Source organism: Macaca fascicularis, chromosome 7 (assembly GCF_037993035.2).
Source record: "Macaca fascicularis isolate 582-1 chromosome 7, T2T-MFA8v1.1".
Taxonomy (NCBI): domain Eukaryota; kingdom Metazoa; phylum Chordata; class Mammalia; order Primates; family Cercopithecidae; genus Macaca; species Macaca fascicularis.
The window spans coordinates 39,160,225-39,188,122 of NC_088381.1; the positions used below are offsets into that span (position 1 = coordinate 39,160,225).

At 42.2% G+C, this 27,898-nt stretch overlaps 1 protein-coding gene across 23 annotated transcripts in view; it reads left to right on the top strand.

Moving 5' to 3' along the window:
• The window catches only part of TLN2 (talin 2), a 457,700-nt gene that overhangs the window by 252,869 nt on the left and 176,933 nt on the right, over positions 1-27,898 (top strand). For 18 of the 23 annotated variants that reach the window (XM_073995950.1, XM_045395572.2, XM_015452903.3 and 15 more), the window contains 6 exons: positions 8,914-9,085; positions 11,741-11,838; positions 13,199-13,328; positions 14,669-14,821; positions 17,308-17,450; positions 19,041-19,168. In XM_073995950.1, the coding sequence (XP_073852051.1) occupies positions 8,950-9,085; positions 11,741-11,838; positions 13,199-13,328; positions 14,669-14,821; positions 17,308-17,450; positions 19,041-19,168 (788 nt within the window). In that variant the 5' untranslated portion in view covers positions 8,914-8,949. Of the gene's footprint in view, positions 1-8,484; positions 8,639-8,913; positions 9,086-11,740; positions 11,839-13,198; positions 13,329-14,668; positions 14,822-17,307; positions 17,451-19,040; positions 19,169-27,898 lie in introns of all 23 variants that reach the window. The other 5 variants (XM_045395576.2, XM_045395571.2, XM_065548003.1 and 2 more) reach the window with 1 other exon arrangement.

Below are 27,898 nucleotides of genomic sequence, written 5' to 3' on the forward strand. Positions count from 1 at the left end.
CAAATCTTTATGACCAACAGTATACTTAATGATGGAATTCCAGGTGCCAGTGCCAAGAACTGCCTGGCAGTGGGAGGTTAAGTTGGAGGGATCCTGGGAGGGCGCTAATCAACCGTGTGCGTACCCTCTCTGTTCATTGTGGCAGTGTGAGAAGGTCTGATTGTGCTTTTCTGGCAGTGTGAACTTTGGGAAGGTCTCTTGACTTCAAGGTTTTAGTTTCTTCACCGAAAATGGAAAAGAGTATCGAAGGTCTTTTCTCATCGTTCTTGTATTCCATGTTGTGGGCACTCTCTTTGGTTCTTAGTGGAGGGTAGAAATGCTGACTTCTCCCCACCCCATTCATGCATTAAATAAATATGTATTGAACCCTTCTCTGTGTCAGGCACTTCATTGTGAGCAATACACATGGTCCTTGCCCTCATGGAGCTTCCAGTTATTTCTGACTGATGTGGCATTGGTTCTTTTTTTGAGTTGTTCATTTGCCCAAATGGAGAGCTTCATCTTGTCAGCCTTGAAGTTCAGCATCTGTGCTTCCTAGAGCGGGCTGTTGTTGAGACATAGCTTGGTCTGCTGGATGTTGGCCCTCTGTTCATCCTTTAGTTGTGATATTACTGTGGGTAATTCCTAATGACTAATTTAGGGGAAAATCTGGTTAAATCTTTCCATGGAGTATGTATTAAGTCCACAGATTTTTATTGAGCACCTACTGTATGGTGGACACTGTGCTAGGCCTTGAAATACAAAGATGACTCTATTGATGCGTTATTGCCCTCTGAGGCCAGCAGGGGAGATGGACTTCTAATGGCAAATGTATTCCTGACACTAGGCTATAGATCTAGATCTATATCTAGATCTATATCTATCTATATCTTATTGCTGCTATATTGGGAACTGTGGTGGCCCTGCAGTTTACTTAGGGATACATGGGGTTTGCAAAGCAGCCCTGGGAGCCAACAACGTGAATGGAATTTTTACTGACCTGCATGGACTGCTTCACACTTGTGTGGGTGGTTAATGATTTCTCCTTTGTTCATTTACCACTTGACCTTTTAACAATGGTTATTTCTAGTTGAGGTGTTCAAACAGTACTCCTGGCCTCTCTTGCCTCCGTAAGGGAGAACTCAGGGATTCTTACATAAATGTTCCCGCTAGTTTTCTGGTCTCCCCACTCTGGCTACAGACAGGAGCTTAGCTGTCCTGGTCCTATTCTAAGTGGCTGTTAGCCACATGGAAAAGTCACATGAGCTGTGTTCATTGCTGCTTTCCCCGAGCTTACTATAGCATGGGGCTCTCTCAAGTGTAGATACCGAGGCTAGGGGAGCCTTTCCACTCAGGCCCTGCCCTCTGGGTTCCTACCAGCTGGGAAGAGATATCCAGGGCCCAGTGGGTTGACAAAATTAATAGGGAGGGCCTTGGTAACTTTCAGAAGATGTGGCTCCTTGGTAAAGGTGGACTGACGATGAGATCAAATGGGTTGCCCTGCTTCCTTGCCTCCTGGTCCCTCCTTAAATTAAAGATAGCTGCCTCCCAGTGAAGGCATGACTTGACTTACCTTCCTAGATGGGGACAGATAGGCACCTGTCTATGCCTGACCTGCTCAGTGCCTGGAGTCCGAATGTTCAAGGCAAGCCCCAGGGTGCCTGAGCCCAGACTGTCCTGCAGAGTGAGATGGAGGGCAAGACCCTGGCTTTGGCATTTGCAGCACTTGTGGGTGGCTGTGACCCAGTCCACGGTGGGTTCTTACCTGCAGAGAAGCTACTTCTCTTCCTCCCTTGTAGAAGAGAGGTAGGGAGTGGAGAAGGGGAAGCTCTTTCCTTGGCGTTTCTTTGAGAGAGCTGAATCATTCCCAGGAGATTGAGGTGTAGCCACAGATGAATTGAAGCAAGTACAGCCATCCAAAATTGGGCACAGAGGCCTTCGCAAGAGGTCACGGTGGAGAGCCAGTGGCTGGAGGCAGAAGAGGGGAATGGTGGCCAGCTCTTACTCTTATAGACCTCCAAGGCCCCATTGAGGTATGGTGGCCTGGCCCTCTGGTCTTGCCAGGTGGGCACAAACCCCTGCTTTACACAAGAGTGTGCAGAGCCCCCATTGTGTCTCCCCTAAGTTGCTCCTAGGCAGAGCTCATGAGCAAGCCCCAGGGTGGAAGCTGATAGTAATGCCAGCCTTGCCCCACAGGGCGAGGACTTTTTCCCTCTTGAACTCTTGGATTGGGGGAACCTAAGTGACCGCCAAGAGAAACAGCCCAGGGGCTACAGGAGTTAGCTGCTTGACATACACACTCAGCCTCACAGCTCATCCTCAGAAAGTTCTGTGTCTAGGAAAAGCCTGTTGTATGACTGCCATAAAAATAAACACAGGAGCTATATTTATTTATTTTTAATTTTTATTTATTTTTTTGAGACGGAATCTCGTTCTGTCACCCAGGCTGGAGTGCAGTGGTGCAATCTTGGCTCACGGCAGCCTCCACCTCTTGGGTTCCAGTGGTTCTCCTGCCTCAGCCTCCTGGGTAGCTAGGACTACAGGCACACGCCAACTAGCTCGGCTAATTTTTATATTTTTAGTGGAGATGGAATTTCACCATGTTGGCCAGGCTGGTCTCAAACTCCTGACCTCAGATAATCTGCCCACCTCGGCCTCCCAAAGTACTAGGATTACAGGCATGAGCCACTGCGCCTGGCCCACAGGAACTCTATTTATTTAAGTGAACAAAAGGCTAACTAGAAGGTGAGCTCCATGTAGACAGGAATTGTACCTGTTTTTGCCCCCTAATGCCTGCTAGGTTATCTAGTACATAACAGATACAAAATAAACAATAAAATGATGTTTGCAGTTCAGATAGTGGCCAACTCAAGTATGCTGCTTCCATTGTTTCTGCAGCTTCCATGACTAATGTTATTAATAATAATAACAAGCCCAGGCCGGGTGCGGTGGCTCACACCTGTAATCCCAGCACTTTAGGAGGCCAAGGCAGATGGATCACCTGAAGTTGGGAGTTTGAGACCAGCCTGGCCAAGGTGGAGAGACTCTGACTCTACTAAAAATACAAAATTAACTGGGCATGGTAGCACCCACCTGTAGTCCCAGCTACTCGGGAGGCTGAGGCAGGAGAATCGCTTGAACTCAGGAGGCAGAGGTTGCAGTGACCCGAGACTGCACCACTGCGTTCTAGCCTGGGCAATGAACAAAACTCCATCTCAAAATAATAATAATAACAATAACAATAGTAACAATAAGCGCTTACCTAGCCTTTTCTCTGTGCCTTTGACTCATTTAATTCTCTAGCAATTTTATAGGTAGATCTGTTACTATCTCCCATTTTGTAGGAGACTGAGGCAGATGGCAATTAAGTGACCAGCTCAGGTCATGCAGCTGGTGTAAGGCAGGTGGGGTCGGGGCACCTCGTGGTCCTCCCTTATAGGCAGAGATCCAAGGGGAGGCTACTCATCTTGACCAATGACAGGCATTTATTTTGAAGAGAAGGAGGCCTCTGCTGGAGCTGAACTTGTTTGTCCCTGGGTGAACCAGGGTGATCCCGAGCAACCTGCACTGCTGCCATCATCCTGGGCTGTTTACAGCTCCCTGGGACTGAAAAGTGTATTTTAAAAGGACAGTGTCTGGGTTTCACCACTGGTTTCATCAGCTCCATTTCCACAGAGGAAACCACAGAAGGGTTTTGTGTTGGGTCATGCAACCTTCGCACATGCAATGATGGCAGAAATGGTCAGAGTGAGACAAGATTATGAAAAGAAACACAGTGCAGGTTTTATGAATTTATACCCAGTCTTTAAGCAAAAACAAACAAACAAAAAAAACCCAAAAAACAAAACTTAAGATCCAATGAGATAGTAGTCATTCAAATTGCGGGAAAGGAAAAACAAACAATAAGATAAAATAGAAAAAGGGATTAGACTATAACAACTCTGCAAGAAATTGTACAGATTTGGCTCTAGTTTGTACAGCCAAACTAGAAAAGGAAACCTGATCAGCTGTCCTAGCCTCAGAGTCTGCACGATGAACAGCCTGGAGAGGGGTTTGGGTACAGAAAAGTAGAGGCCAGGACCAGTTGCAGGCTGTGCTGCCCTGAAAACATCACAGTGGACAAGGAGCATAAATCTTTATTGAGGTGTGTGGTCTGAGCTGCCTCATTTTCACAGGGCTTTAGTGGATGTACAGTTAAATTTCTCACAAGTGTGGAAAATACACAGTCATCTTTAGTCTACATTTCTTGGTTGCTATATGTTCTAATCCTACTTTCTTTTTGTTGTTGTTTTTCTTTGTTTTCTGTTTTTTTGAGACAGAGCCTCACTCTGTTACCCAGGCTGGGGTGCAGTGGTGCGATCTCTGCTCATTGCAACCTTCTCCTCCTGGATTAAAGTGATTCTCCTGCCTCAGCCTCCCGAGTAGCTGGAATTACAGGTGCCCACCACCACACCCAGATAATTTTTGTATTTTTTGTAGAGATGGGGTTTCACCATGTTGGCCAGGCTGGTCTCGAACCCCTGACCTCAGGTGATCTGCCCGACTTGGCCTCCCAAAGTGCTGGGATTGCAGGTGTGAGCCTCCACACCTGGCCTTAATCCTACTTTCTTTTTGCTATAGGGTAAGTCATGGTACTTGATTCCAGCAAGCGTCCATTTTGCCAGTGTCTCATTTTGTTGTGAGTGGTGCTAGAAACAGCTCATTGCTGTGGTTCTTGTGGGATGCTGAATAAATCCCATATACTTTGATTTCAGAGCTCATCTAGGTTTCCCTATGTCAGTGACTATCTTGCATGAGAATAATTAAAATACCTTGTCTTTAAATATAATGTTGTAGATTACAAAGTATTGGCCTTTTAGAGACATTCCTGGGAAGTCAGTTGTTGGCCTTATCTCGAGCTTCGAAAAACTAAATCTTAATAAAACAGGGAGCCAGAAGTGAGAAGGCGATGCTGGGGATTTTAGTCTTACACCCATGTGTGGTGTTCTATAAGAATGACTAGTTTAGTTTTCAGGATTTTTTTTCTTTTTTTCTTTCTTTCTTTCTTTTTTTTTGGGGGGGGGAGGTGTATATTGTGTTCCTGTGATGCTTTTTTGCAATAGTTGTTTTTGGGTGATTTAAAAAAAAAAGTTGAGGCCACAAGTCTTATAGTGAATGTAGTATTTCTTGTCTGTTGAACACCTGCCCTGAACCCTCCATTCCATGCCCTGCCCCCTCTTGAGATGTAAGGATGAGGAGACTGAGGATCCAACGGGAATAGCTGGCCAAGCATTGAGTATCAGGAAGCTCTTTCTGTGGCAGCAGGTCACTTCCTGCTCTCTAAAGGCAGCAGAGGGGAAGTGACAGGTCCAGAGGTCAAAGGCATCAGGAGGCCTGGAATTGAGCCTGCACATCAGACTCCGCACCCAGGATCGTTTCTGTGAACCCAGACTTAGCCACTCACCTTCTCCGCAATAGACCCGGGGCAGCCATGTGCACCTGGTGCAGAAGAGAGATTATGTACGGTGAGGAAGGGCACTTAGCTGTCCTGGGACTGTCTCTAGGACCATAATAAGGTGGAAACCATGTCTATGTAGATAACTTCCCCATGGAGTTTACAGCAACCATGTGATGTGCACTTTTGGATTACAAAGTCTTAAAAGCATAAATCTGAGCTACTGCCTGTTCCTCTGCCCCCTCCTAGCATACCTGCTCAGGAGACAAGTCCATACCTGCTGGGCCACCCCTGTCTTCCATCTCTCTCCTGAACCTGCTACTCCAGGCTCTCCCCCGCACCACCCCCCGACCCCCATCCCCCATCCCCCATCACCCTAAAGCCCTCCAATTTGCCAGATTCAATTGCATTGTCTCAGTTGCATCTTACCTGACCTGTGACCAGTAGTGAGCACAGCTGACCTCTCGCTTCTGTTTGACGTGCTTTCTCCTGGGTTCCACCCTCTGTCTGTTCTCTTCCCTCACCTACCCCTGTGCCTCCTTTGCCAGTGTCTTCTCTGCCAATTCAGAATGTTGTTCCCAGGGCTGAGTAATTAGGTTTCGCCTTGCTCTCCCTCACTCCCTAGGTGGTCTTTCTAGCCCCTCCCACCCAGTTCTCTCTCCATCTTTGTGTTCAACTCTACCTCTCCACTGAATACCTCTCAAAGAAACTCACCTCCAAATCTTTGCCCCCAGCAGCCTTTCTTTTTCCAGTTGTTTTGGACATAGGTTTTCCTTCATATCCTCCTGTTTCTGCTTCTCTCCTTCCTGTCTGCTTCCCAGCTCTCTGAGCCTCTCTCCTGTGCACCTCGTGGACCCCGCAGCCCCAGGCGGCTTGCCATGCCCTGCAGGGCTCCCTCTTTCGATTCTGCTGCCCCTTTTGCCGCTTTCACCTTGCTCCTCTGTGTGTCTTCTGCTTCCTTCTGAGCTCCAGTATTAGGTCCTGCTGTTACATTTGGTTCTAGGGTCCATGTCACGGCTCCCTCTCGGCTTTGATGGAATCTCTCTCTGCATAGTTAGGGGGACCATTCATTTACCTTTCAGAAAGCTCAGCTTTTAGCCTGGGGAGGGCAGCCTTCACACAGCAACACTTAAAACATTTCCTTTTCCCAGGGAACAGATGATATTAACCATCCCATCCTCTCTGTTGTATCCCATAAACAGCATCCATGACAGCGTGGAGCTTTGTGGCTTTCCTCACTGACTCTTACCACCAGTCACAGATTTTAGCAATTGTCGCCAGCCCCAGGGGACAGACCAGCCATGGAATGATCTATATCACAGCAAATTAGTCCATTTATCTCTAGAGTTTAAATTTATTTCCCCCAATCAGGGAGTTGCTGGGTTAACTTGGCCCATAAAGGGGGGAGCGGGGAACTTTTACATATGGCTTTAAAAATCCTCAATATTGCAGGTGGGAATTGCCAGATATTTTGAACCCCTCTGCTGTGTCGGCAGTCCAGCCACTGCCTAGGCTTTGGTTAATTAATTCAGTTTTAGACAGATTCCCAGTGAACACTGCTGTTGTTTATTGAGAAGTATATCCTGACATTTGTCAACTGAGGAATATTTTTACAATTTTCATGGCAAAATTCATTCAGAATGCAAGCAGGGGTCAGAATGACATTGCAGTTGGATGGCCTGAAAGGTTGCTTTGTGAGACCGTGTAAACCATGCCCGCGTTCACCAGAGCATCTGTTGAAAAACATCTCCTGTATCCAAGTGACCCAGCCACCTGTTGTTAGGACGCCAGCAATCAAGCATGCCGAGAAGCTGAGACCCTGGAGGCATCTGCAGCACTGCCTGGGCCTGGGCAGCCTGCTGTCCCCTCTGCCTTGTGGCCATCTCATTGCCTCCTGGCACCTCCCTTCTTCCGTGGGAAGAAGCTAGAGTCCAGGTTTACTACCTGCAGGTTCTCTAATGAAACACAAGAAAGAGAGTGAGCTTGAAATACCTATGGATTGATGTTCTCCGGGCTGCTCTAAGATTCTTTTAGCTACTAGCTATAAAGGGTCTTGTTTTGCTTGCTGGGATGACACTCAGCTGGTTATGTCTGAGTTGGTTCTTCAGGCACAAAGGAAAAAGCATTTGTGATACAGGTTTCTTTCTGTCTGTCTTGTGCCCAAGGAGTATATTTGATAGAGACCAGCTTGGGTTAAGTGAGTAGGGGACAGGTCAGTTTTTGGCCATGAAATAGAGCAGACACTGGAAATACACCATGAGCCACCAACTCAAAGAAAAAGCACTAAGTTGTTGAATTTACATTTTTAAAAGAAGGCTTTTATGAACGAATTCAAACTTAGCCTAAACCTGTGTCTGTGTCTTTCCTTTCCCTTTCCTTCTTTTTTTTTTTTTTTTTTTTTTTTTTTTGAGACAGAGTCTCATTCTGTTGTCCAGACTGGAGTGCAGTGGCATGATCTCAGCTCTCCCGGGTTCAAGCAATTCTCCTGTCTCAGCCTCCCAAGTAGCTGGGATTACAGGTGTATGCCACCACGCCAGGCTAATTTTTATGTTTTTAATAGAGACAGGGTTTCACCATGTTGGGCAGGCTGTCTTGAACTCCTGAGTTCAAGTGATCCGCCCCCTTCAGCCTCCCAAAGTGCTGGGATTACAGGCGTGAGCCACTGCACCCAGCCACCTGTGTATTTTCTAAAGCTATTGAGCCGGACAAGAAACAAAATATCTCCATAGTTTGTCTAAACAAAATCAGAATTGAGTTGCATTTATTCACTTTGAGACCCCAATCACATGAAGCTTCTTGGTACCCTTTGGGTTTAAGATTGGCCTCTCTGGCCTCACATTGATCTTTCCTTGGGATTCTATTTTATGCACTGTTCAGGGCCGATATCATTATAGCCACTTTATTTGTGAAGAAATTGAGGCAGAGTGGCCAAAGTGACTTTCTCAGATTGACACAGGCTCTTAGTGATGGAGCTGGGCCCAGAAGCCAAGTCTTTTGGTAGGGGGGGTGGTGGGGCCCTTGTGCCAAGAGGAGCACCTGAGAGAGCTTCCCTGATTCTTCTCTGTCCCCAGGAGCTGAGAGGACCCAGGGAACTGAGGCTGTCTTTAGGACTCGGTCATAGGTGCTCAAGGCTTCTGCCTCTTGCCTCGAGGACATTAACTCTGGAAATTCCACTCCCAGGACCTTTTCTCGGAAACCCCAAGGAGGGGAACTACTCAGAGGGAGGTGTGGTGAACATCTGGAGCTCCCTCCTCCTCAGGGGTCTACTTGTCACCCTCAGGGGTTCTGCTGTTAGCCGATATTTTGTAGTTGTCCTCCTTTAAATTTTTCAAAATTGATTTTTAAAATGTGTTTTGGACCTAAAGTGTTCTCTGTATTTGCTGTTTTATTCTCTTTCCTTGTTTAAAATTGATTTTTAAGTCCAGCACTTTTTTTTTGTTTTTTTCCCCAAGACAAACTATTAACGTGAACATCCGGGTTTGTCTCTTTGTGTTTTCCAGACATTCTAAGTGAGACTGTCCGCATCACCTAGGAAAATGGTGGCCCTGTCCTTAAAGATTTGTGTCCGCCACTGCAACGTGGTGAAGACCATGCAGTTTGAACCATCTACAGCTGTGTATGATGCGTGTCGAGTCATTCGGGAACGGGTACCTGAGGCACAAACTGGGCAAGGTAGGTCATGGGTTATTTACTGGCTTCTTAAAATGTGTTTGCATGTTTTTCACTTTTTGGCTAAAGAGAGGCTCCCAGTGGTACACAAGCCTATTAGTGCCTATGTTTCAAATGAAATGTCTTCTTAGATCAGACACTACCTGCTTCCTCTGTGAGACTTGTGATGACAATGACCATGCCCACCGCTGAGTCATCACTGTCATTGTGCCCAGCAACTTGACCCTCCCGTACATGAGGATTATGCTCTGCAGTTTACAGATCACGTTCTCATGTATCATCTCGTCCCAAGAAAGTGCAAGTGAAGCTGCCCTAACAATATTGGCGATATGTGTCCTAAACCCTGTTTCCCATGCTGAACGCTTTCCACTGCCATTGAAACCAGGGCAGGTCTTATATTTCAAGTTTTTTTTTTTTTACAGGGACTTTATACATTTTATCTCAAACTTTTAAAAAAAGATATTTGTGATATATGTTTTGTTTGAAGTTTGGCTAAATCACTCATCCCCATTAATCTGAGTTTAAACAAAAGCCACTTGTACCATTTTATTTTCCTCTTCCCTTTGTCTTCTCTCTATGTGTCTTTCCTTTATTTAGTATTTATTTGACAGGCAGTTGAGAAATTGGATCCCTTCCAAATCAGTACGTCTTTAGTGTGAAAGTGGGATAAAACTTATCTTAAAAATGGAAAGAATAGGCCAAGCATGGTGGCTCACACCTGGAATCCAAGCACTTTGGGAGGCCAAGGCGGGAAGATCGCTTGAGCCCAGGAGTTAGAGACCAGCCTAGGCAACAGGGTGAAACCCTGTCTCTACTAAAGTCTGAAAAATTAGCTGAGTGTTGCGGTATGTGCCTGTAGTCTCAGCTACGGGGGAAGTCAAGGCAGGAAAGTAGCTTCAACCCAGGAGTTTATGGCTGCAGCAAACCGTGATCCAGCCACTGCACTCCAGCCTGGGTGACGGAGCGAGACACTGACTCAAAATAAAAGGAAGAATAAAAATCAAACATCACAACAAGGGTAATTATAAATACAAAAATCTCTTCTTGAAAAGATCTGCTTTTCATAAAATTCTTTTTGGTCTGAAACATGATGATGATGATGATGATTATTATTATTATTGTTTTTTAGATGGAATCTCACTCTTGTTGCCCAGGCTGGCAATGGTGTGATCTCGGCTCACTGCAACCTCTACCTTCCTGGTTAAAGCAATTCTCCTGCCTTAGCCTCCCAAGTAGCTGGGATTACAGGTGCGCGCCACCACACCCAGCTAATTTTTTGTATTTTTAGTAGAGACGGGGTTTCACCATGTTAGCCAGGGTGGTCTTGAACTCCTGATCTCTGGTGAGCCGCCTGCCTCGGCCTCCCAAAGTGCTGAGATTACAGGCGTGAGCCACCGCGCCTGGACGGTTATTATTTTTTGAGACAGGGTCTCGCTCTGTCACTGAGGCTAGAGTGCAGTGGCCCCATCACACTTCACTGCAGCCTCAACCTTCCATTCTTAGGTGATCCTCTCGCCTCAGCCTCCTGAATAGCTGGGACTGCAGGTGCACACGCCAGCACACCCGGCTAATTTTTGTATTTTTTATAGATACAAGGTCTCGCTATGTTGCTCAGGCTTGTCTCGAACTCCTGTGCCCAACTGATCCACCTGCCTTGGCCTCTCAAATTGCTAGGATTACAGGCGTGAGCAACTGCGCCCCCTGGCTATTAAAACATTATTTATGTTATTAGTAGTGTTTCTAGATTACTTAGAAATAAGGTTTGCTACATCCCTAACTTTCCTCTACTATTTGGTTGTCTAGTCATTTCTGGTGCCTTTACTTTTCTGTTCCCTTTTTCTGTTGTTGTTCTGTCAGATTTTTTTTTTTTTTTGGTTGGGGGTGGGGAGCTTGATTGCTATATAGTGCTAGTGAAGGTATAAACCTTTAAAGATTTTGAAGTTGCTTTTCTAAGAAACAGCAGGAGCTCTTACCCTCAGCTGGGTGTCAGAAGAAAGAAATAAATTTTGGGGGTAGGAAGTGGTACTGCTTCTCTCCTGCCACCCCGCCCCCTTCGTACTTCCTATGTCAAATTCAGGGGTTTCTGCAGAGAACACCAAATTTAATTTTGCACCTTTTGCATAATTTGTTGGTGTTCGGGGTCAGAGGCCTTATCTCACAAGGGACTCCTGCCCCTCTTTTAGACTGCTCAGTTGGGATGGTGGAGGGGTCACTGGAGACATAAAGGCTTCATTTGTCCCCCTTTGCCTGAGTGGCCTTGGGCCTAGGTGGTCACTTCCTTAGTTTCTTCACTGCTGTCCTGTCATTCTCCATGGGGTGTTGGTCTGGTTTTTATAGCAAGGGATAGAGAACAAGCTCAAATTCAGTTAGAAGGAAATTTGGACTGCTTCTAAATTTTTCTACATTTTAGACACAACTACAGCCCACTGGTTTTAGGAAACACAGACCTTAGTTGTGGGCGTTGCTTCTGCAACTCAACTCTTACTCCTCCAGATCTGCTGCAGTCCCGGCGGCTGCTGGTGTTGTCAAAACGAAACATTTCTGTCTGGTGAAGGAGAACACCCACATCCTTGCTGAGTCAGCAGGCTCAGCGCCTGGAAGTCAGTGATGGCTTCATCACCACTTTGCCTACTGTTTTTCTTCCCATCTATATTTCAGCTTCTGACTATGGACTGTTTCTTTCGGATGAAGACCCCAGGAAAGGGATCTGGCTGGAAGCGGGCAGAACACTGGATTACTACATGTTGCGGAATGGGGTATGCTGCCGATCCCAGTGCTGTTTCTTCATCCCTTTGTCCCTGGGCCTTCCATAGACGCCAACACGGTTACGCTATTTTGATTCAAGGGCATCTTATTAATAGTTCGATGCATTGTACTCTCTAAGGGCTGTTCAGGTGGTGATAGAAAATACCAGATATCCAAATTCTTGAGATTCCATAGAAGGATTCAAGCAGTTTGAGGTTAGTACTTTAAGTAGTTTCGACTTGGCGTTGTTGGATTTGGTAATTGTGAGATAAGATTACGGCATCTTGCTATAAGTATGGAAGAGATATTCCTGTGCCTGGTAATGGGAAGTAAGAACAGATGAGAGGGAAAACGAAATGTAACCCTAACGGTAGTTAGAGACTGAATATTAGTGTTTTGTTTCTGAAAAAGAAACTTCAATTTGAGATGTGAGTTTAATAATGATCAGTAGTAGTAACAGCAACAACAAAAGTGGTTGTGTTATGGAAGTAGGGAGAAGTCATGAGTAAAAACATATTAAACGTTTTGTTCAGCTTAACCTCCAAGATACCGGGTTTTAGTATGTAGGATGAAGACCCATCAGATTGATGGGTAGTCCGTAAAGTCAGAGTGAAATAGGTGATGCCAATTAATTTGGATAAGAAATTAATAGTTTAGTTTTAGGAAGTTCATAGTTCTAGTTTTAGGAAGTGTAGTCAACAAGTTACTTAAAAATATCCCCCGAACATGTTACCCCTGTTTGGTCTTGTCATTAATGTATTTCAGCACACTATTTTGAAAACCACTATTATTGTGATATGCCACTGCTGTGAAGAACGATGAGGATGCTATTTATGTCTTTCATTGTTTATAATATATAAGGTAAAAATGTGTTTATAGTAAAAATTAAAAACATTTTTATATGCACATAGTAAAAACATAGAGATCGTAAAAGTTGATTATGACAGTGTTAAAAGATAATTGGAGACACACACTGCTGTCTTTTGAAAAGGCAAGTAGTCACCTCCCTCTGCGAATTCTCCTTAGAACAGATCATTCCCAGCCTTTCAGGAGGTCATACTCTACTTTCATTTCACTGAGGATAGTTTTCAGTAATTGTGAGGCATAAGTATGACTTCTTTGGGCACAATTTTGCTATCAGATTTTTAAGAAATCTTTATGAAAGCAGTTATTTAGCACTGGAGATTCTGTTTTATCATAGTGGCAACAATCCCCTGAAAACTTTGAAAGGTTTTCAAAGATGTTTTAGAAGAAAGAGGAAATCAGAGTCTACTCTGATTTTTTGAAAATTCTTTTTTTAAAGAAAAGTGTCCCAAGTTTGTTATTTATTTTCCCACACAGTGTGAAATTTGTGTGTGGTTTGTGCTCTAGGATATTTTGGAATATAAAAAGAAACAGAGACCTCAGAAAATCCGGATGCTGGATGGATCTGTGAAGACGGTGATGGTGGATGATTCCAAGACTGTGGGGGAGCTCCTGGTCACTATTTGTAGCAGAATAGGTGAGCATTCATAAACCTTCATTATATCTTTTGTTTAGTTTTTAATTACAGGCCTCTTCTTTTTTCCACCTGCATTTGATCTCTAGGCAACTTTGAATATGTCTTAACATGCCGAGTTCTGCCCAATCCCCAGAGGGTGTGTCCATTCTCCCAACTTGCCAATACATGAAACATTTGGACTTCTCACTAAGTCATAGTGGAGGGCTTTCGTTTCCCTCTCCAAAACAAGGAGATTTTCAAATGGAAAGTCATGTGTAATTCAGCCTTCTGCCCATTGCTGCCTTCTATTCTATACGAGCACTGTAGATGTTCACTATCTCCTTGAGTACGAGGACAGTCCGTATGATTATTAGACAGTTTTTCTTCTTGTGGCTTCCATTAGTCTCCCCAGAGAACAAGTCTGCCTCTTTTCTAATGAAGCCCTTCAAATATTTGAAGAAAATAGATTTGCCTATCTTAGTTTTCTCTTCATGCAAAGGGAGCCCACTTCCTTCAGACACTTCTTGTTTGACACTGTCTTGCCTTCTTCTGCATGACGTCCTCTGTGGCAGTGTTTCCCCAAAATTATTATAGATGAGAGAATTTTTTTTTTTTTTTTTTTTTTTTTTTGAGATGGAGTCTGGCTCTGTCGCCCAGGCTGGAGTGCAGTGGCCGGATCTCAGCTCACTGCAAGCTCTGCCTCCTGGGTTCACGCCATTCTCCTGCCTCAGCCTCCCAAGTAGCTGGGACTACAGGCGCCTGCCATAGCACCCGGCTAATTTTTTGTATTTTTAGTAGAGACTGGGTTTCACTGTGTTAGCCACGATGGTCTCGATCTCCTGACCTCGTGATCCGCCTGCCTCGGCCTCCCAAAGTGCTGGGATTACAGGCATGAGCCACCGCGTCCGGCTAGATGAGAGAATTGAATGTGACGTAAGTTTTACTGTGACTTCTTTGGGTACGATTTCACTACTGCATTTTTAGGAAACCTTTATGAAAGCAATTACTTAGCACTGGAAATTCTGTATTATCATAGTGACCACAACCCTGTGAAAATGTAGGAAGGTCTCCAAAGACGTTTCGGAAGAAAGAGGAAACCAGAGTCTGATTTTTAAAAATTTGTTTTTGAAAAAAAAGTGTTCAAGTTTGTTACCTGTTTTCCCCCCACAGTGTGAATATGACTTAACTAGCTGAAGCTCCCTCATGTAATTTGATGTGGCCACCTCCCTGACCCTCACGTTAGTAGGGCTGTTTCTGGTTCTTTGCCACCAGGAGCTCCTTGGAATAGCACAGACCTTAGGCTGGAAGAGGTTGACAGTAATTTAATTATTTATAATTGTAACCTAATTTCCAATTTTTAGGAATAACAAATTATGAAGAATACTCCTTAATCCAAGAAACTATTGATGAAAAGAAAGAGGAAGGAACGGGCACACTCAAAAAAGACAGGACACTGTTACGAGATGAGAGGAAAATGGAGAAGTTGAAGGCCAAGCTGCACACAGATGATGACCGTAAGTGTTTGCAGAGGAAGCGTGATACAGACACACAGGCTTTGCCAAGCCTTACTTCCCTCCTACCATCTATATGACCCAGGACAGGATTTTTGTCTTTGTTTCTTAAAACTCGATTTAAAAAAAGTAGGCTGGGCACAGTGGCTCACGCCTATAATCCCAGTACTTTGGGAGGCCGAGGCAGGTGGATTACCTGAGGTTGGGTTTGAGACCAGCCTGGCCGATAAGGTGAAACCTCATCTGCTGAAAACACACAAAAAATTAGCTGCACGCCGGTATTCCCAGCTACTCAGGAGGCTCGGGCAGGAGAATCACTTGAACCTGGGAGGTGGAGGTTGCAGTGAGCTGAGGTCGCACCATTGTACTCCAGCCTGGATGACAGAGTGAGACTCTGTCTCAAAAAATAAATAAATAAAAATTTTTTAAAAAGTAACTGTAATACCATTTCACATCTAAAGAAATATCTTAATATCAGATATACAAATCATGTTCACATTTGCTTCATTATTGTCTAAAAATTTTTTTAGTAGTTTGAACTGGGATCCAAATAAGGTTGAACAAGTTAATTAATTAGTGAATTAATTTGTTTTCCTAAGAGTCTTTCCATCTCTCTTTTTTAATGGACTAATACTAATGATGTATATTTATGGGGTGCAGTGTGATATATCTATGTAGACAATGAAGAAGGATTCAATCAAGCTAATTAACATATCCATCACCTCACTAATTTATCTTTTTTTGTGGTAAGATTGTTAAAAATCTATTATTAGCATTTTTGAAATATATAATGCATTATTATTAACTGTGGTCACCACTCAGTGTGATAGTTCATGTCTTTTTGCAGTTTTTGTGTATGTGAAAAAACCAAATTCTTACTTGTACAGCATTTTGTACAGTCTGGATTTTCTTCATTGCATACCTATGGTGTCATTTAACATGTTCCTCTGTCCCTTTTAATTCCTTAGATCTGGAGACTTGACTAGATTTAAGTGTTTGTGTTTATTTTAATAAAGATGCTTTCTTCAGTGGTGATGGGCACTTCCATCAGGAAGTTGTTTCTGGTTTTCTTTTTTGGGGGGATGTTTAACATCCATCAATGACCGTTGCCTTAGACCCATTATTTCCTTAGGAGTTAAAAATAGTAATAGTGGATTGGGCGCGGTGACTCATGCCTGTAATTCTAGCAGTTTGGGAGGCTGAGGCAGTTGGATCACTTGAGGTCAGGAGTTCGAGACCAGCCTGACCAACATGGTGAAACCCTGTCTCTGCTTAAAAATACAAAAATTAGCTGGGTGTGGTGGCACACGGCTGTAATCCCAGCTATGCAGGAGGCTGAGGCAGGAGAATTGCTTGAACCCGGGAGGCGGAGGTTGCAGTGAACTGAGATTGTGCCACTGCACTCCAGCCTGGGCGACAGAGCGTGACTCTGTCTCAAAAAAAAAAAGTAATAGAATTCTATGATTGGAAAGTCATTTTCCATAGCTACACAGTAAATTTGTGGAAAAGCCAGCACGTAACCCCTTGTGTCCCTAAAGCCCATGCTGTTTGCACCTTGCTGCCTGACCCTCCACTGAAAGGGTCTTAATTTATTACCCAGTCCACCTAGACTTCCTGGCCTCTTTCCTCCTTTCATTGTATTTGTTCTTGTGGCTGTATCGGGACGACATCGTTATTGCCATTGTGTTTATTGATCTTCTGTGAGGCTCTCATTTCCTCTGACCCTTTGTGTGCTTTTTTTTCTTTCTGCCTAATTTGATTTACAGTTATATACTTCTTTCCAAGAGACTTTAGTAGAAAAATCCCAAGGATTTATTATTATGTGCAAGATACTCTCGCAGGTACTGTGGGAGATGTGGGAGACACGTTTTCTGTACTCAGGTTGCTTATAATCTAGAGACACTGGTGATAAGGACTTAACTCACAATGTGTTTTAAGTCCGCAGAGGAGTGTTGGAGTGAGAGCTGTGAAAGTGTACAGGGGAGTGATCAAATACTGTACACATAGATGAGAGAACAGGGTTCTCAGAATGACTGAGATTTAAGCTGACCCATGGCATGGTTCTGCCAGCCCCCCTTTACTGTTGTCTCCCCCACTCCCTCCATACTTTCATTTTCTTCCTCTTTTCTACTTGAGGTCAGAGGTAACTTACTATGCTCAGAGCCTCTAAATCACTTTATTAGCTGAGACTGGAGTATCTGCCCTCCACCCTGCCACCGGAGAGGCAGCATATTACACATTCATTATAGTGCTTTAGCTATAACTTTAGGAATGACTGGGAATTTTCTCCCTCATTTCCATTTTGGCTGGTCATTTGGTAGATGTGAAATTATTTTGCAAAGCTTAAAAACCACAGTACTAATGTAAGAAGTAACTATAACTAAGTATCAGAGTTATAGAAATCTGCATCACACTGCTCTTTTGGTAAATTCCCTTTAATTAAGAGGAAAAATAAACACAGTTCTCTTATATGTCTTGTTGTGTTGCAGTAAATTGGCTGGATCACAGCCGAACATTCAGAGAACAAGGAGTAGATGAAAACGAAACGTTGCTGCTTAGACGGAAGTTCTTTTACTCTGATCAGAATGTAGATTCGAGAGACCCTGTGCAGCTGAACTTGCTTTATGTTCAGGTACAGTATTTACTGCTCAGACACTGAGGTTGATGAGATTGCAGGAAGCTCCTGGCTGTATCTTGTGGCGAGCAGGAGGGCGGCGCTGGCTTCTGCCACGTTTATGGCATCGTTTCCAGCAGGCATTGCTCCTGGGTCCAAGCATGTGTTTGGTTGTGGTGCAGGTTGATATTCTGGATGAGCGCAGCTGACCATCCGGAGTAGGGCCTCCCTGTAGCTTCCCAGAGGTTTCTTAGCTGACATCTTAGATTGCAAGAGAATATTGGTCAGAAAATCAGGACTTCTCATTAACTGGAAGATATCCTCTCAATAATCTTTCATGTGGTTACCCTTAAGTAATTGTTAAACTGACAAGCCATTTAACATGTCTGAGTTTCCCAGTGTGAAGATGTGGATTGCACTGGATTGTCCCCAAGGTTGCTTGTGGCTCAGGGAAAACATCATCCATCTTTGTCCTCTCCTGCCAGCTTCCTTTCTTCCTTTCTTCCCTCCCTCCCTTTCCTCTCCATATTTATCCATCTATCTGCCCATAGAAATAATGTGGGGGTTGGCAAATTACAGTCATGCCTTTTGCCTTTACTTGTGAATAAAGTTTTATTGTAACACAGCTTATGTATTCAAGTATCACATATTGATAAATCCCCTTGAGGGTTATGTAGTTGTTATACATACCTTCTGTGGCTCTTCTCACATTCCCGTGACAGAACTCAGTAGTTGTGACAGAGACGGTGTGGCCCAGGAGGTGTGAAATGTTTACTGTTTGGCCTTTTGGAGAAGTTTCCTGACCCCTGACTTAGTGGATGGAAGGATGGCATGGAAAGAGGGCTGAGAGGAAAGAAGTGGGGAGGCCAAAGGGAGAGAGATAGCAGGGCAGTGTAAAGATGCTTATTGGCTTAAGGCTCAGAGTGATAGCTGAGAGTGTCCATCTTTGGGTGATTTGGGGGTCATTTAGAGAAAGAAAGGCAGAAAGGAGGGCAGCGGAAAACAACAGCAGTGATGGATGGAGAACTGGGAGGAGGAGGAGTTCAGACACAGCAAGCTCCCCATTTTAGGATGCATTTGCTTGTCCTTTCCCCTGCTGTCTTGAGTATTGAGTTCTTGTCTGTGTGTGTGTGCGCCTATCGCCTTTCTTTCTCTTCTTCTATTACATTGGTCTTTATCTGGGGATGGGGGTTGGGTTGATTTTGCCTCTAGATATTTGATTAGCTAGCTTTATGATTTAGGATTATAAAAAGTACACTGAATTTGTCTTTTGGCCTCTTTGAAGCTGATCATTTCATATGAATTTCCTTGGCCTCTTTTATAATCACTTCTGCCTTTCTCAATTGTCGTCAGACTTTGCTTTTGCTATACCGGACATCTCTAATGTTTTCCATCTACAGGCCATTTTGGACAAAGGTTTGTTTTTCTTTCGCCTTAGTTTTCTCCCATGTGGTGATCATCCACTGTGTCCTGCACATGTCACCGTGGGTCGGCTGGCACTGTCCCCTGCTCCACAGAGAGAGTGTGCTGGGCCATGGGAATGTGTCAGTGGAGAGAACGCGTCACTCCCCCAAACCTCTGATGTTTTTCCTCCTCCTTGTGTTTCAGGCTCGGGATGACATCCTGAATGGCTCTCACCCTGTCTCCTTCGAGAAAGCCTGTGAGTTTGGTGGATTTCAAGCCCAGATACAGTTTGGACCTCATGTGGAACACAAACATAAACCTGGATTTTTAGAGTAAATGACATTTTTATTTTCTTTTTTTCTCTTTTCTCCTCTCTTGTTTCCTTTCACCATTTTTTTTTTTTTTTTTGAGCTAGGTATCTAAGATCATACCCTAATTTCATCATTTGTGAGAATGCTAGCTTTTCTTCAATCAAGTAGATGACCAAATTTGCAGATTTTGGGGAAAGCAAGATAAATTGAGAAGTTTTTCTTGCTGAATAGAAATTCAGTGATCTGTGTCCCCCTCCACCCCTTTTTTTTTCCCTTCTACTTCATCTTAGTGAAGAGGAAAGTTAAAAAAAAAAAAATCCACTCCAGTAGGGCCATGGTGTGAACGCCAATGGGGGAGTAAGGGGGAGGGACATGAGCTTTCTTGTAGGATGTGCCAGTCAGCATGAGATGTGTCCAGTAGGCCATTCATGGTATTGTGCGTCATTGTATTGGTTCAAGTGTATCGCAGGGAGAGGATAACGGAGAGGCTTCTTTGACCCTTGTCCCCACTTTCACTTTGGTGGAAAGTAATTGGGACCAGTATATGCCTTTGAGTAAGAAGAAAAGTTAACTTTTCTTCTGGTGCCAGAGAATGCCTGGCCAATATGCTGTTTGGTCTAAACTGAGTTGTTAACCCCGCAGAAAGCAAACCTCTGCCCTTGGGTTAGTGAATCCCAGGGAGCCTTTACAAGGTGATGCTGCGTCCTGCAGTGTGCCACACATTGTGAGTCTGAGGCTGAGGATGGCTCTGAGCAGTTCCTACCACCTACTTAGTTCTGTATTCTCCAAATGAGTCATACGGCCGGGTGTTCCTCAGGGCCCGCTTTTACCCCACTCGTCTGGCTTCCTTCCTCGGGAGCCTCAGGAAGCGTCGTCCCCTTCTGTTCAGCCACCTATCGAAGGCCGTGTGCACAAGTTCCTTGAGCAGTTTCCACATTCCCACCTTCTAGCCTCACAGCTGGCCCCTCAGATACAACTGATGTCATCAGCCTGAGGATTATGGCCACGGATATTGAGGAATAAACACCAAGAGCTAGTGAGGCCTCGGAGGAAACAACATTCTGTTTCTGTTTTTAAAGTGCCTGGTGACAAATAGAAAATGGAGGGAAGATTGATGAATCAAAAAAATGGAAATAAAACGTTTACCTGTTTTTAGACTTTTGTAGCTGTGAATGTTTATGTCTCCCTGGTAGGAAGGAGATCCGAATGTAGCCATTCACCGGGTTCTTATATTGATGACGATGCCACCCGGGTCATTTTATTAGCTCACTTTCTCCATAGCCCTGGGGCAACTAGTTCTCAGGACTCCCTTGTGAATTGAGAACATAGTATTTTATTTGATAGGTACGGAAGAAGCAGGACAGAGAGAAGTGGCTTATTCACAGGTAAAGAGTTTCTCTGCAAATAGCTTCTGACTTCTAACACCAGGCTCTCATTTTGAAAGGCATTCCTACTTTCAATGAAAGGCAAAGTTGCCCCTTTTACTGGTCTCCCACTATGCAGCAAAGGTACTTAAAACTGGGATTACAGGGTGCTTTGGTCTGTTTCCTAGCGTGATGGATCGTACCAACCAAATCATCGTGAATGTTCCTGTACAGCTGACTGCCTGTGTCGAGATTACAAACTAATATCAAAGCATTGGTACTGGTCTTAAAAGTACATACTGCAGTTTGTGGTCCTATTGAATGCTACACACTCACACTCCAGCAGCAGTGTTCTTCTCTTAATAATCTGAGACCACAAGAGTTAAGCAATTGCGTTGAGTTCGTTTCTTTTTTTTCTAAGATTATAATATCAAGTTTATGCCTGTAGTGGTACCTGCACCCTTATTCAGATTCCAAATTAAAATAAGGTAATTTTGCCTGGTGGCAATTATTTTTCCTTACGAATTTGATTTACTTTTTAATTAGTCCAAATTAGGTAATGAGGCATTTTTACTTAATGTAGATATTTAATTGTGTACATTATTGCTTATACCATGCAGGTAAAACTTCTTGAGGATATAAGTCCCTTCTTAATTAAAACAAAACAGTGAGGCCACATTTGCTGATTTGTGAGTTGGATAGCCAGGTCCTGTTTTTGCCTGGGCTGTCCCTGGTGACTGACTGGGCTCTCTTTTGCAGCCTTTAGCTCTTTCCCAATGTAGCTTTCATATGTGTGATCTGCTTAAACAATTTAGGGTTTTAAAATAATAATGAGAAGGTTGGACTTGTGACAGCCGTGCTGAAGATGCAGCCCCCAGAAATTTCAGTTACGTAGTTTCTGAGGTGGGTGCATAGGGATGTGAACGAGGGCATATCTTTTAATTTTTTGAAAATTTTCTTAGCATTTTTGCTCAGAGTTGCAATATGGACATTTTTATGAGATTCGCTTTGAACTTTCTTCAGACTCTCCAGTGATTTCTGGATTTGGTACTTCAGTGAAGGTACTCATTTACAATAATGAAAATCATCAGAGTCTGAAAGATTTTCAGAGTTTCCAGGGATTTAAGGATGATTTAATATATCCATCTACTCTATTCATGGGGAGAATAAGTGCCAGAGAGAGACAGAGACAAGGCCCAGAACAGTCAAGTGCGGGGAGGCAGAAGAAAGCCAGGATCTCCTAGACTGAGTCTGATATGCTTTATCCACATGACAGTTTTCCTCAGGTCACCTTCAGAGGGTCCTAAGAAGGGACATTTTATTGGTGCATGAAGTAAAAACGACACATAATCTAGTAATCAGGTATTTGCTTTATGCATTTCTGTGTTCAGAAAATGCTTGCAGAAAATAGGCCGTGTGATGTGAATTTTTGTACAAATGTGTGGGGTTCATGTGAAATTTTGTTACCTATGTGTGAGCCTGGTGTTTTTCTTTAACTCATTGAGGACTTGCAGATGTGTTTTATTGTGCCAGGTATAGAGAAAATATAAGGGAGATATTATATACTAATTCCTTGCTGTTTTTGAATCTACAATCTGTGTGGCAGATAAATATATGAAATGGTTATTATGCAGAACCAAAACTTGGCTCTGATCATTTCAACAAAGTCCAACTTTTTAACTGTATTTTAAATGCGGGATGGTCTATTCAGGAAGTTGAAAGTTGCAGTGTAAACTATGCAGACTACTATGGATTGTTTCTAAAAAGGTGAGAAGAGTATCATGCAAGTAGCAATGTTGATTAAAGAAATTGACAAAGTAGAAGGGAAATCTAAAGAAGAATTAACTCTTAAAACAGCAACAACAAAACATAATAATGACTAATTTCCAGACCCTTAAAAACACTGTGGAAAACTTTAAGAAGTGGTCAGAGTAAAAGCCTTCTGTAGACTATATTTTATTGGAGAAGATGAGAGTTACTGGTAAACTTCAGATCTTAAATCAAGGATACTTGATAAAATTGAAGGTGACTCTAGGTGACAGATATAGAATGTTCAATACACAATGTTTCAACATTGTGCTATGTTTGGAATTTTTCATAATAAAATTGTTGGGAAAAAAATGAAGATAGCCTGAGAGAATATATATAGACTGTATATGGAAACAGTGAAAGAAACCAGACTTCACAAGTTCTTTAATAAAATTTTAATTACTGGTCAAACCAAACAAGAAGAAATAATCCATATAGCTTTCAAGCCAGTAGGGGTAGGAGGGAAGAAATGCAGATAGCTTGACCGTTACAATAGGAGATGTGCAGGGTGGCTTATGGAAACAAAGTGAAAAGAAGGTCTGGAATGAGATATGGTAAACACTTGTAAATATATTAGGTATCATACCAAATGTAAGTAAATGAAATGCAGCAATTAATAAACAGAGATTCTCATTGAATGGAATTTTTTTTTTTAAGTCCAGGTCTATATTATCTCTAAAAGACACACTTTTAGACAAAGAACAGAGAGAATGACAGAGGAAAGTTTAAATGCATTGAAACTGATATGCCAGGAAATTTCTACTTACAGTACACAAAATAGACTCTAAGGCAAACAAAGCATAAGTCGAGATAAGGAAGATTATAAAGATAGAAGGACTAATTTATCAGGATACTAAATAATTGTGAACCTGTATATGTGCCTAACACTGCCTTAAATGTATATAAAGGAAAAATAGACTGTATTGCAATAATTTCAGATATGCAATTTTAGTGAAGTAAGTTAACATACTTCCCTCAGTGAATGATTAGTACAACAAGATCAAAATAGAAGAAAGAAAATATTTAAAAGAAAATAATGAAATAAAAACCACAGAGAATCAATAAAACCAAAAGCTGGTTCTTTGAAAAACTTGATAAACTTTGGGTAAATGTGATCAAGAAAAACAAAAGAAGAAAAAGGCAAAATAAGGTAAAGAGATATTAAAAAGTGGTTGAGAATGTGATAAACTAGGAAAATTTAGAAAAAATTGATAATTAGAAAATTGAAATCTATAATCTTGAAAGAAATTGACTTATCAGTTTAAAATATACCAATCAAAAAACAACAAAATAAACACTAGGCCCCGGTTATTTCAGAAAATAAAAAAGTAAAGGTCTTCACCTTAATTTGAAACTAGCAGAACTGTAATACCAAAATGAATACAGACAATAGAAAGCTTTTAAATTGAATATAGATGTCTTGCTCAAAAAAGTTAATCAAGTATTAACTAAGTCCAGCATGACATATGTTCATGCGTAAGTGCAAGTTAGAACTAAATAGTGTTTCTTTAAAGGAGGCAAAATTCATTTATTTAACAAATAATTTGTTGAGTGCCTTCTACGTGGTAGACACTAGGCTACTGGAGATACAGCAGTGAAAAACACAGTCAAGCATTTCTGCCCTCATGGAACTTAAATTCTAGTGCAGAAAGGCAGATGAGAACTAATAAGTAAGTAAAATATATAATATATTAATGATGCTGAATGCCAAGATAAAAAGGCAGAAAAAGGGAATAGGGAGTTTGTGTATTTTAGGGACTGAGAGAGAACTTGACATTTTAGAATGGAATACCAAGAGACACATCTTAACAGTAGAAAACGTGTTTATATAGTTGACCATGTTAGATTTTTTTGAAAAAACACTATATGATTGTCTTAATTGCTGGAGAAAAAGAATTTGATAAAATGAAATAATCTTGATGACAAAAAGAAAAACTTCATGGCATGCCAGAAATTCATGAAAACCTTCTTGGTCTAAACAAGTATGATAATTAATAGTTTAATATTTATTCCTTTTAATGTCCAGAAGGATGCCTGCTATCAATGCTTCTTATCAACATGATACTAAATATCCTAGTGAGTGCAATAAGGAAAGAAAAAGAACTAAACCACATCAGCATTAGATAAACAAAACTGTCATTAGTTGCAGGTGATAGGATTATCTACATAGATAATCAGTCAGTCTACAGAGAACCTTGCTGGAATTAACAAGACTTTTAAGTGAGGTCTTTAGGGGGAAAAAAAATGTGTAATAGCAAATAGTATTCCCATACAAATCAACAAAGAGGAAATATAATTGATAAAAGGGAATTACCTTTTATAGTAGTTACAAAGAGTATAATTTACCTAGGAAGACAGCTGTCCAGTGATCTCCAAGATCTCACCAATAAAATGATAAAAGCTTTTTGAAGAGCATAAAAGGCAGTCTGAGTAAATGCTATGCTATTGCTATGTTAATGGGTAGGAAGACTTGATATCAGGTAAAGTACTTCTACCCAAACTTATAGACTCAGTTCAATTCCAGTCACTTACGTAATAATGAGAAAACTTATCCTTAAAATGGACATCTCAATAAAGCTGCTAAAATTAATATGAACTAGTCAAGGCTCAAGAATGGTAAAGGCTAATTGAAGATATATGAAGGACTCATACAACTACCACAATTTTTTATAAAGATAAAGTAATTAAAACACTATATTAGTGTCATAAGGTGATACAGTAATTCAAAAGATTGATAAATCTACCTTTATTAAAATTAAAATATCTTATTAGGGAAAGACATCATCAAGAGTAAAGCTCCAAACTGGAAAAAGAAATTTACATATCTGCAATGCATACTCCAGGATCAGATTAATATCCAGAAGATATTAAAAAAGAAAAAAATAATCTGAGAAAAAGATCATCCAGGATATCAGTAGGTACTTTAAAGAGAAGGAACTGTAGTTGGCTGATAAAGACATGAAAAGATGTTTAACTTAATAAGTGATTCAGAAAATGCAAAATCAAAAGGTATAGAGCATTTCATATCTCTCAAATGGACATACATTTAAATGTGTGAAGACACCAAGGTTCTTTATAGAGGAAACAAGGTATTTCAGAATATGAATCTTTTTATTTAAAAATATATACACAAAGAGAAACCGGATGTATTATTGTTTATAGACACAAGGAGTTATAGGAAGATATTAAAATATCTGTGGAAACTAACTTCAAAAAAGTGGTGGCCAAGCACAGTGGCCCACGCCTGCAATCCCAGCACTTTGGGAGGCTGAGGTGGGTGGATCACTTGAGGTGGGGAGTTCAAGACCATCCTGACCAACATGGAGAAACCCCATCTCTACTACAAATACAAAATTAGCCAGGTGTGGTGGTGCATACCTGTAATCCCAGCTACTTGGGAGGCTGAGGCACGAGAATCACTTGAACCTGGGAGGTGGAGGTTGCAGTGAGCCAAGATTACATCGTTGCACCCAGCCTGGGCAACAAGAGGGAAACTCCGCTCAAAAAAATAAATAAATAAAATAAATGGCTACCTAATAAAGAAAGGATATGGGACTTCCACTAATTCTGTAATCTCTACTTTAGTAACAGAAGAGAAGTAGCAATCATAAAGCAGATATGGCAACATGCCAACATGTATTTCTCCTTGGTGGTAGGTATATAAGTTATAAAGCATATATTTTTCTATAATTTGAAATGTTTCACACTCAACTTTTTTTTTTTTTTTTTTTTTTTTTTTTGGAGACAAAGTCTCACTCTGTCATCCAGGCTGGAGTGCAGTGGCGCCATCTCAGCCTCCACCTCTCTGGTGCAAGCAGTCCCCTCACCTCAGCCTCTCAAGTAGCTGGGACTTCAAGAATGCACCACCACGCCTGGCTAACTTTTGTATGGGGTCGCAGTTTGATGCCCAAGCTGGTCTCGAACTCCTGGGTTCAAGCGATCCACCCTCTTCAGCCTCCCAAAGTACTGGGATTACAGGCTTGAAACAGCACACCCAGCTCACTGAACTTTTTTTTTTTTTTTTTTAAAGATGGTTGCAGTATCTGGGCTTGAAGTGATGATGGAAGCTTATATTCACCAAAGTTGGATATTTAACACATGGCAAAGGCAAAAGTAATAGGCACTGGAGGCCAGACAGAAAGGTTCCATGACTCTGCGTGTTACGGGAAGAAATGGTCCAAGGGCTGAGAGTGGGCAGGAAGGTCACAGGCTTAGGAAACCTCTCTCATCCTTGACTCCCACAGCCCCCTCTTCCTGTTTGGGAATTCCTCGGAAGTATTTTACTGAGAAAACAGAGCGACCCAGGACATGAATCTTTGTTGAGAAAGAATTCACAGTGGACTTGGAAATTTTCCCCCACAAACTCAAGATAATTCTACTGTCAACAAGCAAAGCTTTTGACCCAGTAGGAGGTCTTAAACCAGTTTTTCACTTGGCCTCTGTTCAAACACATATTCCTCCTTTGGAGTTGGTCATCTGTGTGCTTTTGTCAGAATAATTTGGCCCTTGATTCTCGGTTTTCAAACTAACCAGAAATCTGGCATTTCAACCTCTGTTTTCATCAGCTCTCTTACATTATATTCTTCACCACCATCCTCCCACTAAATTAAAAGTAAAATGCAGTAAAAAGCCACTTGCGTACTTCCTCCCTGTGAACTTCTGTCTTGTGTTTCTGACAGCCCGGAGCTCTCCTATCCTCTCAGTTTCGGAGGTAGCGAACGTTCAGTAGTGTCTGTATTGTTTCCTCCTAGCTGTCTTCTGAGGTTGGTGCCTATCTCCCTAACTACTTTGAAACTCCAGAACTTTCAAACCAGGAACCGCTGAAGGTATCCAGCCCTGCGCTGTCTCTGAGTTCCTGGGCAGTGGCGTGTCCTTATATTAAAGGACATTTGGATTGGTTCAGGATGACAGAACTGCTGTGTGACCAAGATAGGACTTCAAACCCGTTTCCTATGTTTCTGCCATGCTGCTGTGGTTTGAATGTGTTCTTTCCAAAATCTGGGGGTTGCCAAAGTGATAGCGCTAAGAGGTGTTTATAAAACGTGTTTATATAGTTTACCATGTTAGATTTTTTTGAAAAAACACTATATGATTGTCTTAATTGCTGGAGAAAAAGAATTTGATAAAATGAAATAATCTTGATGACAAAAAGAAAAACTTCATGGCATGCCAGAAATTCATGAAAACCTTCTTGGTCTAAACAAGTATGACCTCATGATTAGGTCATGAGGACCTTTCCCTCATGAATGGGATTAAGGCCCTTCAAAAAGAGGCTTCACGAAGCATTCAGCCAGCTTGCTCTTCTGCTCCTTTGCCTTGTGAGGACACAGCCTTTCTCCCCTCCCCAGAGGATGCCACCCGTACCAGACAGCTGAACCTGACAGTGCCTTGACCGTGGACTTTCCAGCCTCCAGAACTGTGCAGAAATAAATTTTCTGTTCTTTATAATTGAATTATAAATTATAGAATTAAGTATAATTAAATATAATTAAAAAACCGGTCATTACCCAGTCTGCGATATTCTTTTGCAGCAGCACAAACTGACTAACAAGCTGTTTTCCCTTTCCACTTTTTCTTG